This window comes from Saccoglossus kowalevskii, chromosome 16 (assembly GCF_978046115.1).
Source record: "Saccoglossus kowalevskii chromosome 16, keSacKowa6.1, whole genome shotgun sequence".
In the NCBI taxonomy this organism is placed as follows: domain Eukaryota; kingdom Metazoa; phylum Hemichordata; class Enteropneusta; family Harrimaniidae; genus Saccoglossus; species Saccoglossus kowalevskii.
Genome location: NC_140656.1, coordinates 34809541 through 34825331, shown reverse-complemented (window position 1 = coordinate 34825331; position 15791 = coordinate 34809541). Strand labels below are relative to the sequence as shown.

General features: G+C 34.3%; 1 protein-coding gene across 2 annotated transcripts in view; it reads left to right on the top strand.

The window, feature by feature from the left end:
• The window catches only part of LOC146733846 (peroxisomal sarcosine oxidase-like), a 161097-nt gene extending 145642 nt beyond the window's left edge, over positions 1-15455 (top strand). For both annotated transcript variants that reach the window (XM_085491421.1, XM_085491420.1), the window contains 3 exons: positions 4159-4308; positions 4479-4554; positions 15215-15455. In XM_085491421.1, the coding sequence (XP_085347547.1) occupies positions 4159-4308; positions 4479-4554; positions 15215-15345 (357 nt within the window). In that variant the 3' untranslated portion in view covers positions 15346-15455. The remainder of the gene's footprint in view (positions 1-4158; positions 4309-4478; positions 4555-15214) is intronic.
• The last annotated feature ends 336 nt before the right edge of the window (positions 15456-15791 follow it).

The window sequence follows — 15791 nt, the reverse complement described above, 5'->3', positions numbered from 1 at the left end:
GTCACATTACACAGCATACAGTCACATATTGCACATTGAAAGGTCACATTGCACAGTGTATGGTCACATTTCATATTGAAAGGTCACATTGCACAGTGTATGGTCACATTGCACCGTGTAAGGTCACATTATACAGCATACAGTCACATTGCACGGTGTAAGGTCACATTACACAGCATACAGTCACATTGCATGGTGTAAGGTCACATTACACAACATACAGTCACATTGCACCGTGTAAGGTCATATTACACAGCATACAATGTACAGTCACAGTGCACGGTGTAAGGTCACATTACACAGCATACAGTCACATTGCACCGTGTAAGATCACATTACACAGCATACAGTCACATTGCACGACGAACAATCACATTTCACAACATACAGTCACATTGCACCGTGTAAGGTCACATTACACAGCATACAGTTACATTGCACGGTGAACAATCACATTTCACAACATACAGTCACATTGCACCGTGTAAGGTCACATTACACAGCATACAGTCACATTGCACCGTGTAAGGTCACATTGCACAGTGTAAGGTCACATAACACAGTGTAAGGTCACATTACACAGCATACAGTCACATTGCACGGTGAACAATCACATTTCAAAACATACAGTCACATTGCACCGTGTAAGGTCACATTACACAGCATTCAGTCACATTGCACCGTGTAAGGTCACAATACACAGCATACAGTCACATTGCACCGTGTAAGGTCACATTTCACAACATACAGTCACATTGCACCGTGTAAGGTCACATTACACAGCATACAGTTACATTGCACGGTGTAAGGTCACATTACACAGCATTCAGTCACATTGCACTGTGTAAGGTCACATTACACAGCATACAGTCACATTGCATGGTGAAAGGTCACATTGCACCGTGTAAGGTCATATTACACCGTGTAAGGTCACATTACACCGTGTAAGGTCACATTACACAGTATAGGTCACATTACACTGCGCAAGGTCATATTACACAGTGTAAGGTCACAGTGTACGGTCTCATTACACAGCGGACGGTCACATCACAAAGCGGAACGTCACATTGCACAGTGTATGGTCACATTTCACAGTGTTATGTCACATTGCACAGTGTACGGTCACATAACACAGTGTACGATCATATTGCAGTGTACGGTCACATGACGTAGTGTAAGATCACATTACATAGTCACATTGTGCAGTCACATTGTTCTGTGTAAGGTAACATTGCACAGTGTAAGGTCAAAATACACTGTGTAAGGACTCATTATACAGTGTAGGGTTACATTTTGCAATGTATGGTCACATTACACAGTGTAAGGTCACAATACACAGTGTAAGGTCACATTACATAGTGCAAGGTTACATTACACAGTGTATGACAAATTTCACAGTTTAAGGTCACATTGTATATATGTATGTTATATTGTACTGTGTACGGTCACATTTAACAGTGTAAGGTCACATTGTTCAGTGTAGGGTTACATTGTACAGTGTATGGTCATATTACACAGTGTAAGGTCACATTGTACAGTGTATGGTCACATTTCACAGTGTATGGTCACATTGTACAGTGTAGGGTTATATTGTACTGTGTACGGTCACATTGCACAGTGTAAGGTCACATAACACAGTGTAAGGTCACATTACACAGCATACAATCACATTGCACGGTAAAAGGTCACATTGCACAGTGTAAAATCACATTACACAGCTTACACTCACATTGCACGGTGAAAGGTCCCATTGCACCGTGTAAGGTCATATTACACAGTGTAAGGTCACATTACACAGCATACAGTCACATATTGCACATTGAAAGGTCACATTGCACAGTGTATGGTCACATTTCACAGTGTAAGGTCACATTGTACAGTGTAGGGTGATATTGTACTGTGCACAGTCACATTGCACCGTGTAAGGTCACATTATACAGCATACAGTCACATTGCACAGTGTACGGTCACATAACACAGTGTAAGATCACATTGCACAGTGTACAGTCACATGACATAGTGTAAGATCACATTACATAGTCACATTGTGCAGTCACATTGTTCTGTGTAAGGTAACATTGCACAGTGTAAGGTCACAATACACAGTGTAAGGTCTCATTATACAGTGTAGGGTTACATTTTGCAATGTATGGTCACATTACACAGTGTAAGGTCACAATACACAGTGTAAGGTCACATTACATAGTGCAAGGTTACATTACACAGTGTATGACAAATTTCACAGTTTAAGGTCACATTGTATATATGTATGTTATATTGTACTGTGTACGGTCACATTTTACAGTGTAAGGTCACATTGTTCAGTGTAGGGTTACATTGTACAGTGTATGGTCATATTACACAGTGTAAGGTCACATTGTACAGTGTATGGTTACATTTCACAGTGTATGGTCACATTGTACAGTGTAGGGTTACTGTATATTGTACTGTGTACGGTCACATTGCACAATGTAAGGTCACATAACACAGTGTAAGGTCACATTACACAGCATACAATCACATTGCACGGTAAAAGGTCACATTGCACAGTGTAAGGTCACATTACATAGTGCAAGGTTACATTACACAGTGTATGACAAATTTCACAGTTTAAGGTCACATTGTATATATGTATGTTATATTGTACTGTGTATGGTCACATTTTACAGTGTAAGGTCACATTGTTCAGTGTAGGGTTATATTGTACTGTGTACGGTCACATTTTACAGTGTAAGGTCACATTGTTCAGTGTAGGGTTATACTGTACTGTGCACGGTCACATTTTACAGTGTAAGGTCACATTGTTCAGTGTAGGGTTACATTGTACAGTGTATGGTCATATTACACAGTGTAAGGTCACATTGTACAGTGTAAGGTCACATTGTACAGTGTAGGGTTATATTGTACTGTGTACGGTCACATTTTACAGTGTAAGGTCACATTGTTCAGTGTAGGGTTACATTGTACAGTTTATGGTCATATTACACAGTGTAAGGTCACATTGTACAGTGTAAGGTCACATTGTACAGTGTATAGTCACATTTCACAGCATACATTCATATTACACAGTGTACAGTCACATTGCATGGTGAAAGGACACATTGCACCATGTAAGGTCATATTACACAGTGTAAGGACACATTGTACTATGTAAGGTCACATTGCACAGTGTAAGGTCACATTGCACAGTGTAAGGTCACATTACACAGCATACAGTAACATTGCATGGTGAAAGGTCAAATTGCACCGTGTAAGGTCACATTACCCAGTGTAAGGTCACATTGCACAGTGTAAGGTCACATTACACAGCATACAGTCACATTGCACGGTGAAAGGTCACATTGCATGGTGAAAGGTCATACTTCACAGTGTAAGGTCACATTGTACAGTGTAAGGTCACATTACACAGCATACAGTAACATTGCATGGTGAAAGGTCAAATTGCACCGCGTAAGGTCACATTACCCAGTGTAAGGTCACATTACACAGCATACAGTCACATTGCACGGTGAAAGGTCACATTGCATGGTGAAAGGTCACATTACACAGTGTAAGGTCACATTACACCATGTAAGGTCATATTACACAGTGTAAGGTCATATTACCCAGTGTAAGTTCACATTACACAGCATACAGTCACATTGTACGGTGAAAGGCCACATTGCACCGTGTAAGGTCACATTGCACAGTGTACAGTCACATTGCATGGTGAAAGGTCAAATTACACAGTATAAGGTCATATTACACAGTGTAAGGTCACATTACACAGTATAAGGTCACATTACACAGCGTAAAGTCATATTACACAGCATACAGTCACATTACACAGTGTAAGGTCACATTACACAGTGTAAGGTCATAATACACAGTGTATAGTCACATTACATTGTGTAAGGTCATATTACACAGCATACAGTCACATTACACAGTGTAAAGTCACATTACACAGTGTATAGTCACATTACATACATGTAGTGTACGGTCACATTATATGGTCATACTGCATTGTATACAATAACGCAGCACACATATGCAACTGTCATTCCACTTACATTTCAAATAAATATTACATTGTGCTTTACCTTTATTGCTAATCAACTTTGTTTACTCAACATTGTTTTATATATTTCTTATTTAATATATTTTATAATTTTGTAGGTTTGTTTACATGGAGGTTCAGAGGTTGATCCAGACCACCGTGATATTGCCCGTAATAGAGATGATATCAATTATCTAGAAGGTTATATTACCAGTCATTTTCCAAGCTTAGAAAACAAGCCATGTGTTGTGGAAACGTGCATGTATACAGTAAGTTTTGACAACAAATTTTGCCCAAATTCACACATGCAAATTAAAGTTTTTTTATTCTTGAATGCAGTAATGTGTTCTGTACCTATTATGGATGAGAAATATTTGTGCTATGCTTTCTGCTTCAGCTGTGTAGGCAGTTAGTAATGGGTCAGTGCTCTTTTTATTAGGTGACACCGGATTCTGATTTCATACTGGATACCCATCCACATTTCAAGAATATTGTTATAGGTGCTGGTTTCTCAGGTTAGTATCTACAATGACAGTGATGTTTTTTTATGCAAAGTTATAATATCAATTTCAATATTGGCTACCAATAAGTTTGTTCATATATGAATTAAGATAATCTTTTTAGCTCTGCTGTTGAATTCATCAAAACTAATCTGTTACTGATTGTCCAATGAAAAACTTTATGTTGAAATCTGATTGTTTGGTATTTTAAATGTCATACATGCATTTGTGTGTGTGTGTACTAATCATCCCATTTCAATAAAACTTGGTACATAGATGCTCTAGCACAATGCACAGACCTTCTTAGTTTTAGATTAAATTCTGTTCATATTAACTACCTAATTTGCATAATAATTCATAATTTTTCTGCTTTTCCATTGAATCTCAAGTACTATTTACATTTCAATGAAACTTAATTATTTAATTAATTTGGGGAATAGGTAAATCCATATTAATGACTTAATTTGCATAATAATTTACTTTTTGGCTTTCCATTGATTTTTACCTTGCCTCTATCATCAAAGATGGAAAGGAAAAGGTATATTAGGGGGAATTGTCTGTCATCGTTGTTGTATTGTTAATATGTACATAACAACTTGAGTAATTCTAATCCCAAAATGATCAAACTTGGTTACTTTGTATATCAGTGTAAAATTTTCTTAGAGTTAGAATGAGAGATGTCCTGTGTAAAAATACCATGCAAAAATTGTGAAAGTAGTAGTCCAAATCAGATAAAAAAAATTGTGAAAGTAGTAGTCCAAATCAGATAAAAAAAATTGTGAAAGTAGTAGTCCAAATCAGATAAAAAAAATTGTGAAAGTAGTAGTCCAAATCAGATAAAAAAAAATATAGACTGTTTCTACTTGACTGCTTTTATAAACAGTACGTGGATCACATTGTTTTCAAATTGTGCATCTCAAATAGCAGAGAAATATTAGTTGCCACGATTCTTGTCTACTCAATTTTAAATTAATTTTGAATGTATTTCCAATACTCACAGCATGTGAGAGTTCTTTCTAAGCTTTCTTTGATTATTTATTCTGTCAATAATTAGCAAACATACATAATGGTGTAGATCTCATCCAATTTGATCAGCTATTTAAGGTAGCGGGACTATTATTTGCATACTTTTGGAATCGCCAGACTCCAAGCTTTTCAAAGGTGTGTTTGTCATGCCCGTATCTGCATTCTACGGTGCGTTACTTAATCAAAAGTGAAAAATTACTGTTTTTTTTATAAAAAATTATTACGCATTTATGCTGGTGGTAAGAAGTTTTGTTTTCACTTTTCCAAGTTGTTCAATAGTCCGGTAAATTGAATGTGTCTGGACAGTTTTATTCAAGTAACGCGTTTTGAAAAGTAGTGTCCTGAATTTTAATTTCTGTTTTAGTTGCATTGACCCCAAATCAAACCACAACACATTGGTAAATAATCCATGAAATAGTTTGTCTGGACACATTCAAGTTCCTCTCATTGTCACCTTAAAGCTATGAAAAGTTGGTGTTAATCCGACGACAATGACAATCAATCTGATTAAAATAAGATCCTGGTTGGCTTAATTTTTTTTTTTAATTTTTTTTTGATATAATTACAAAACAGTCCTTGTAGATCAAGTAATAATAATAATAATAATAATAATCAAGTTTTATTGCATCCTTAGAAATTACAATATTTCTTTTGGTAAAAAGCAATAAATATATCCATACACAACACAATTACATAACAATATAAATAGATACGTTAAAGTTTTCTGTACTCCATGGCTTTAAGTAGACAGGTCCCCATACATTTAATTGCCTTGGAGTCCTTGTTGCTCATCAAAAATATAAAATTACTCAATTTATCTCCTGCATTAGTTAATGTAATTTCTGTGAGCAATTCATGTCTAATATATTTGTACCGATCACATTCTAAAAGGAAGTGAACTTCATCTTCTATTTTATTTTGGGAACACAAATTACAAATTATTTTTTCAATGGGAGTTTTTGGCTGTGTGTGCCTTCCTTTTTCAATAGCCAAACAATGGTTACTTGTTCGGAAGCGTGACATGCAGACTTGATGTTTTTTCGGAAGACAATTTAAGTATGACTCAAAATTATAAGTGTTTTTGAATTTTGCATATGTTCTTAGTTTTGTGTTTTCTTGATTGACATTCTGTTTCCAAAATGTAATATAATAGTTTTCTTTTAAAGTCTTATCAATGTTCTTTATATTCAAATCTGTTTTACTAGTTTGAATTCTTGAGTCAATAACTAAATTCTGAACCGATGAACACCATGGTAAATTGAATTTCATTTGTTCATAATATGCTTGTTTTGTAAGACATTTGTCTGGAAGCCCTTGTATGCGTAACCAATACTTGATAAGGTTTTTCTTGGTGTCTATTAGTAATGGGAAACAGCCCAACTCTGCCCTACAAGCTAAATTTGCACCAAATTTATTTAGGCCTAGAATATTTCTACAGAATTTCAAATGTAGTTTTTCACTTGTAGTTTTGTCCCATTTGTTTTCATCCAAAACTTCAATTCCCCAAATTTCTGAACCATAAATGAGTACTGGAAGAATACACATGTACATGTTCTGAACAGATAGATAAATGTTTTACAGTTGCATTCAGATGGAATGTGTCTTAACATTGCATATAAGGCTCTGTTGGCTTTATCTGTCATGTTTTGTCTGGCTTCAGTAAATTTCCCTTTGGACTGCATTGTAACACCTAAGTAATTATAGGAGTTAACACAGTTGATATGATTTCCAAGATATAGGAATTTATCATGTGTTTTTAAACCTCTTTTTTGTTAAATTGACACTAAGTTTCCAATCAGAACAATAGTCTGATAAAATATCTAATGCTTTTTGAAGACCATTGTTTGTTGTGGAAAGTAAAACTAGGTCATCTGCATAGAAGAGTGAGCTAATTTTAGTGTCATTTAGTGAAACATGGTCTATTGAACTATCCTGTAATACATCATTTAAGTCATTAATATAGATGTTAAAAAGCATGGGGCTGATTACAAAGCCTTGTTTTAATCCCTTAGTTGTCTCAAAAACAGAAGAAGTCTTGTTTCCAAATCGTATGCAGGCCTTTGTATTTAAGTACATATATTTAATAATATTATAAATTTTCCCGTCTATACCACTGTTCAGAAGTTTGTAAAATAAACCATTTCTCCAGACAGTATCAAAAGCTTTCTGGAAGTCTATGAAACAAGTGTATAGTCTTCCATTTTGCTTTATATACTTATGTACAATTGTTTTTAGAGTGAAAATTTGATCAGTTGTGCGGAAACCTTTTCGAAAGCCAGCTTGGTTGGAATGTAAAATATTGTTTTTGTCAATAAACTGTTGAATTCTATTATTCATAATAACACAAAATGTCTTACCCACACAACTGGAAACAGATATTCCCCTATAATTACCAGACTCTGCTCTACCTCCCTTCTTAAAAATATGTGATATGATACTGATGTTCCAGATATCTGGGTAAATACCTGAATCCAGGATGAGGTTGTAAAGTTTTTGTAGTGGTTTAATCAGGAAGTCTGAACTTTGTTTCAATAATTCTGGACAGTATCCATCATACCCTGCTGCCTTTTTTGACTTAAGTTTTTTAATAGCTAATTTAATGTCTTTATCTGTAATTGTGCTATTCAATTTAGTTGCTAAATGTTTCCTATTTTCAAGTTGATGTAATTTCAGAAATTATGTTATTATGATAATTGTTATTGGTCTCACAGGCATTTAATTTACTGTAATACCTATTCCATTCCTCTGGTGAAATATGGCTTGCCTGTTCATGAGTTGATTCTCTTAATTGATTAATAACTTTCCAAAATTGATTAGGGTTAGTATTATTTAAGTTAATAAGTTTATTCACAATTAAGTTTTCTTCTTGTTTTTAGCTCCGCTGTCGACTTTGTCGAGCGGAGCTTATCATACGAGTGATTGTCCGTCGTCGTCCGTCGTTCGTGTCAATGTTTTACTTTTTCGACTTCTTCTTGAAAACTACAAGCCTGAATGCTTTGATACTTGGTGTATATCTACCTTGGGTAGACCTCTCTTAGGTTTGTTCATTTCATGTTGATATCTTCAATTCTCTAATTTTGGTGAATATTTTTGTCATTTTTGGTAAAAAGTGATATTTTCGACTTCTTGTTAAAAAATGCAAGTGCAATTGCTTTGATATTACATATATAGGTACTACATGTGGACCTCTCTCAGATTTCTTCATATTGTAATGATATCTTTAATTCTCTAATTTTGGTGAATGTTTTTATCATTTTTGGTAAAAAGTGATATTTTCGACTTCTTGTTAAAAACCGCAAGTCCAATTGCTTTGATACTACATATATAGGTACTACATGTGGACCTCTCTCAGATTTGTTCATTTCGTGATGATATCTTCAATTCTCTAATTTTGGTGAATATTTTTGTAATTTTTGGTAAAAAGTGATATTTTCGACTTCTTGTTAAAAACCACAAGTCTGATTGCTTTGATATTACATATATAGGTACTACATGTGGACCTCTCTCAGATTTGTTCATTTTGTGATGATGTCTTCAATTCTCTAATTTTGGTGAATATTTTTGTAATTTTTGGTAAAAAGTGATATTTTCGACTTCTTGTTAAAAACCAATAGTTCAATTGCTTTGATATTACATATTTAGATACTACATGTAGACCTTACTCAGATTTGTTCATTTCGTGATGATATCTTCGATTCTTTAATTTTGGTGAATATTTTTGTCATTTTTGGTAAAAAGTGATATTTTCGACTTCTTGTAAAAAAACAATAGTCCGATTGCTTTGATATTACATATATAGGTACTACATGTGGACCTCTCTCAGATTTGTTCATTTTGTGATGATATCTTCAATTCTCTAATTTTGGTGAATATTTTTGTAATTTTTGGTAAAAAGTGATATTTTTGACTTCTTGTTAAAAACCAAAAGTTCAATTGCTTTGATATTACACATATAGATACTACATGTAGACCTTTCTCAGATTTGTTCATTTCGTGATGATATCTTCAATTCTCTAATTTTGGTGAATATTTTGGTCATTTTTGATAGAAAGTGATATTTTCGACTTCTTGTTAAAAACTGTAAGTCCAATTGCTTTGATACTATACATATTGTTCATTTTCTAATGATGTCTTCAGTTCTTTAATTGAAATGTGCATTGCTAACAGCGGACTATCTCAGCCGATAGGCTGCTTGTTTCTTTAATTTAATAAATTTCTTCTTTCTTCTATAAAATAAGTCTCTCAACCTAGTATCGAAAGGAAATTTATTAACTAATTGGGCTGTTTTAACAAGATCTTTTTTGAGTACCATGCAGTCTCTGTCAAACCATTTTTCTTTTTAGGTTTCTGCTTCTTACTTTTATTAGACTTCTTGTTAAATGTTCTGTCTGCAGACTCAGTAATTAATGAATTCAAATTATTTACTGCATCATTTATTCCCTTACTATCTAATGTATATTTGTTAGTTGAGAAGGAATTTATTTTATGTTGACTATGTGTTGAAGCAAGGTTATCCTGGTAATTAAAAACTGAAAGTTTATCCCAGACCCAGCTTTTAGGTAGATTATGTAAATCATTATTATTGGTTTTATGTAATTTAATTATCTTATTTAATTTAAGTTGGCAAGAAATCTGGCAATGGTCTGAAAGATAAGTAAAATCATGGATTTTAAAATAATCAAAATAATCAATAATATCACAAGACGACAGGGCGTAATCAACTGTGCTTACTCCATTGTAATGGTAACATGTTATGTTACCACTACAATCTCCTGGCATTCTGCCATTCAGTATCCTCATATCACAATTTTTGCAAAGGTCAATTAAAGCTTTACCGTATGCATTGACTGTAGTATCTCGATTGTTACGAACTGTTATTATGTCATTATTATCTAGTGAAAATGGTAATGGTAAAAATGTATCATCAAAATCAGCATAATCCTTTAACATACCAGTTCTGCTGTTAAAGTCTCCTAGAATGACAATGTTACCAAACTGTGAGAATTTAGATATGTCCTTTTCTAAGTGTTCAAAAAAGTCAGGATTGCAGTGTTTTGAGTTCAGTGGGGGATTATAAACAAAACAGAGATAAGTATCCTTAAGTTGAACAAAAAAGTTCTTCTTTTGTTTACACCAGAATTTACTTCAGAAGATGTATTTTCAATGATGTTCACTCCTTGTTTGATATCCTGCTTGATTAAGATTGTTAGTCCTCCACCTGTGTGATTGTTCCTTGTTATTGAGTAATTGTAATATCCAGGTATATTGAACGAAGATGCAGAGTGTTTGTCAAGCCAGGTTTCACCAAGACCAACAATGTCATGACAATTAATGTCTTTAATGAAGTCATTTTCCTGAGTTTTCCTGGCTAAACTTTGTATGTACCAATAAGACAATGATAATGATCTCCGTTGTGAAATGTTAATAATCTTCCTAGTTTTCTGACAGCACATATTAATTCTAATTGGGGAAGTGTGGTCTATGACCGTACATTCCTGGCCAATGTGAAGGTGGTGAGTAGCCAAGGAACGATGTTAAAGGAAACTGCATATGAAATGGAACTGGATCTATTGGTCTGTAGTGTTGTCATTGTATCTTGGTCTGTACTGTTCCTCGTTGTTTCTTGGTCTGTATTGTTCCTTGTTGTTTCTTGGTCTGTGCACTTCCTTGGGTGTATCATAACTTCTGTTGTGACGATGTCTTGCATTGTTGTATCGGTGATTTGTTTTTTCTTGTCTGTTGACTCCAATCAGTGGCCCAATAGTGTCTTTGATGTTTTTCACCAGCTCAGCTGTTCCACGTTTGTTTAAGTGTACTGCATCAATCAAGTGAGTTTCAGAAGTAATATTGTTGTTGTTGATGAAATGTACATTATTTCCATTAATCTTCTTCAATCTACTGTTGAAATTGTCTATTATTTTGTTAGTAGCTACATCATTTTTTCTGTGAATAACCGATGATATGCTTATCTTGACTGTGGGGTTCTTTTCTCTGATAGTATCAATCAAGGTGGTGTATTCTTCCATACACTCATCAACTTTGTGTTTATCGGCCAAGTTGTTGGTGCCAACATGAATCACAATATTTTCAACCTCTTTTACAATAGATGCTTTTTGGATGTGTTCTGTTATGTCTTTTATCTTCCGTCCATCTCAATCTGATTAAAATCTGATGTAGTGTACGGGCTTTAATTATTTTGGCTATAAACTTATTTTAATTTTATTTTTTATTATATATGTTATTGATGCCCTTTTATTTTATTATTTTACTTTGATTTTGAGATTTTTTTTTTTAATTCCGCCCTACCTACATCTGATCCGACGCCTATGTAAGTCCCGTTCAAATCTCGCGTAAGTAACAGCCAATCACAGCCCCCTTTTATACAGGCTGTCCGTTGCTTACTTTTCAGTGTATAAGGGCAATCTTTCTGTACATTATATTTTGCCCACTTGAATAAACCATTAATAGAAAATTGCTAGTATATTTTTATTTGCAAAAGACATTCCACAGCATTTTACAATTTTTGTCATTACATTGAATATTTTTTTCACTTCCAACAAATGTGTACACTTCCAGATACATCTTCGCCAGCCAAGGTTCGTTCATTTAGTCATCGCTTCAATTTTACATCACTGAGCATAATTATCTAGAATGGAAGCAAAAAAATAAGTAAATCGTAATGATTAGAACACTGTAAACAGCTATAGTAAACAATGCAAACTGATTTTAAATTGTATAACGGTCACCGGCCCACGGCATCGACGCAGAAAATTGGAGCAAACAAATATTTCCTGATCAATTGCGATGTGTTCCAAATAAAAAATATTTTATTCCAGTCCAAATCAGCTCAATTACTTTAATAAAGAGTTATTGTATAATGTACAAAATGTTGATACAATTTGATGAATATTTACAGCTTCAATACCGTAGACGATTTTGGCCCGATCGTCAACAAAACATCACCCGTCTCCAGGGCAGGCGACTGGAAAAAGACACTGGTGTTCGGTCGAACCGGTGGAAACAAAATCAACACAACCAGAATAACTATGCGGAATAACGATCTAAAGTCGAACCATTCGAGTCACAATATTAACATAAAAATGACTTTTGTTGCATTTGACAATGATAAACTTACCGAAAAGCTATGTTATTCACGGTCACTAATGTCGGTATAATCCGCCATTTTATTTGAGTGTGTTTGCCACCTGGTGACGTCATCATGTGCGCTATAGAAGGAGGTATGTGATTCGTTGACTAAAATTGTCGATAGTGGGTCTCGTTGAAATCTCGTTACATAGGCGTCGGATCAGATGTAGGTAGGGCAGAATTAAAAAAAATCACAAAATCAAAATCAAAGTAAAATAATGAGATAAAAGGGCATTAATAACAAAAATAATAACAAATAAAATTAAAATAAGTTTATAGCCAAAATAATTAAAGCCCGTACACTACATCAGATTTTAATCAGATTGGTAATGTCTTAACCTGTGTATTTCTATAAACTCTTCTAGTATTAATGTCCTTTAGCATTGAATCACCAATTATTAATGTTTGTACCTTTCTAGATGATCTGATCTTCTTAGTGACAGTTGTGAATTCACTGTTGGTAGAGGTGTTAGTTTGACTATCATCACTGTTGTCTTCTGGTGCAAATACACTGTATTGGTTTCTTGTGTAGTTGTCTTGTGTATCATGCCTCAGTTCTCTGATATCTTTCCGTAGTTTGTCATTCTCACTTTGCAATATGTCAATTTCTTCCCCCCTCTTTTCAAGCTGTTGTTGTAAGTAATGTCTGTCTTGTTGCAGCTTGGTTAGGATTTATTTTTCCTTTTCAACACATGACTTGGTGGATTCTTGTAGAGCTGTTATTTTTGATATGGCTTTATCGTTGTTTATAAAACTTTTCTCAATACTTGTTATGCTTCTCTCTATTCAGTGTGGCTATGGCTTCCCCATTCTGTATAGTTGTGCCTGTACCTGGTGTAGTTGCTTCATCCTTTCTCATTTTATTTTCCAGAAGTTTATTTATCTTCTGTATGTCTCTTGATTGTTTGGCTAGATTATCTTCCACTTTCATTAGTTTGTCCGTTAATTCCTGTGTGATTGAGCTCGATCTCATAATATTGCAGTAATTTTTGTCAATTTGTTGAATGGACTTGAACATTTGTGACAAAGTTGCTGCTAGCTCTGTGTTGTCCAGGGATCCTCCATTATTTACAATAGGTGTTTTCGAGATGCGGCATGGGATTCTGGATGGAGTGTTAGCAATATTTGGCTTGGTAGATCTTGTTGGAGTTGTAGGTCTTTGCTTGGTTGATGCCTTTGCTTTGTGAATCGGTTTTTGTATTGCTTTCATCATGGTGTGTCTTTTGTGGTTTAATTGTGCTGGCTTATAGTTCGTATTCCTCAGCGTTGAATCTAATTGGTTTTTTAGGATCACGCCTTGCTCTTGTATTTTTTGATACAGTATCTTCAGTAACTTCTGCTGATTCAAAATTCACATTTAAACCCAACAGTTCTTATATTTTGGAGAACATCTCTCTTCCCATTGTTTCCATCCACTGGTTGTAATGGTTTCCTTGTATTAGTAAAGTGCTATTATCATACATCTTAATAGTAACTGTGTTGTCACCATCAGCAATACGGAGTTGTTCACTTTTTTCTTCACCTTTCTTGATGTAAGTGTACTTGTCTTCAGTGAATACAGCCTTGATTGCTTTCATCCACACTTCTTTCATATTTGTGTTTGACCGTATGGTGACACTGTTGTGGTTGAATTTAATTTCAACTTTCTTTCCAATGTATCTTTCAATAAACTTTCTCATCTCTCCTGGATTTTGAACATTTTCTGTACTCCTTAAACTTATGCTGTTCCTAGAATCAAATTATGCAGTATGATCGAAATGGTAAACATTTGGTAATTAATTTGCCGTTCATCCCTGGCCTAATTCGAAGAAACATTTTGAGTTTTTACGAAAACTAAACTTTGACTATCATAACTGTTGAAAATGCCATCTTTTAACACTTTTCTTTACTCTAATGATGTACAAATTCCACAATCTGTTTGCCACAAAATGGGCTAAAATAGTTACGACCACGAGAACATGTACACTGGCTATATTTCCAAAACTATGAGAAACATACCAATTCTGAGAATCAGTTATCTTTTAATGTAGCAGTGAAAATATCAGAAACAGTGAGAAATGGCCCATCCTGCAAAAAATTCACAGGAATGATAAAAACATAATTCCCTAAGCAAATATTAAGAAGAAAAATACACAATTGTATTCTCCTATATCTGTAGGATTTGAGTATGAAAGAAATGCAACTAGACGTCACTGATTATACCGGTGTAGAACTACTTTATTTACCATATGACCCTGATACATGATATTCAAATTCAAGTACATTTGAACTATAGAGGACGCTATGTCACCATGACATTATGCTGAGTATATGAACATTACAATATCCCAACTTTTTCGGAAAACATATATATTGCCATAGCTTCATGCTTAGTAACGGGCGAGGAAAGTCCTAACCTCAATTAAACTATTAATTGTGTTTCTCCTCTCGCTACCTTAAGCTTATTCAAAACATCAGAGTAACAATCCTAGAAATCACAATTTCTCAAATGTTTTAATTACAGGTCATGGTTTCAAATTGGCACCAGTAGTGGGTAAAGTTTTGTCTGAACTCGCCATGAAGAAGACACCATCATATGATCTTTCGCACTTCACTATTGAGAGATTTAACAAAACTCCAAAATCAAAACTATAGTTTTAACTACTTTGATGATTTAATTATATTATATTGTAACAGTTATATTGTATTCAAATAATATTCTGGTTGCCAGATGAGAATTGTACATTAAAATACTTTTCATCTGATATATCATAAGTGGTCATTTGTCTATATCAACAAATGTATACATACATTCCAATCTATTAAGACAAATATGTAAAAAAAATTCAAGTTATAAACAGCCTAAAAACATTGATGTAGTGGATTGAGGTGCTCAGTAGTCCTGTGTTGCATATTCAGTTTGAACTTGAACTAATAAGTACAAGTCATTGTCAATGTCAAGTTTTTAGTGACATTTGTACCAAATTATTATTTTAACTCGTGTGGAATCGGTTGTAAAATTGCTTTCTTTATTCTCCACGTGATATTCATAACGTATAATAGTTGATGACAGAATGACAATGACAGAAGTCAAGTCAGGA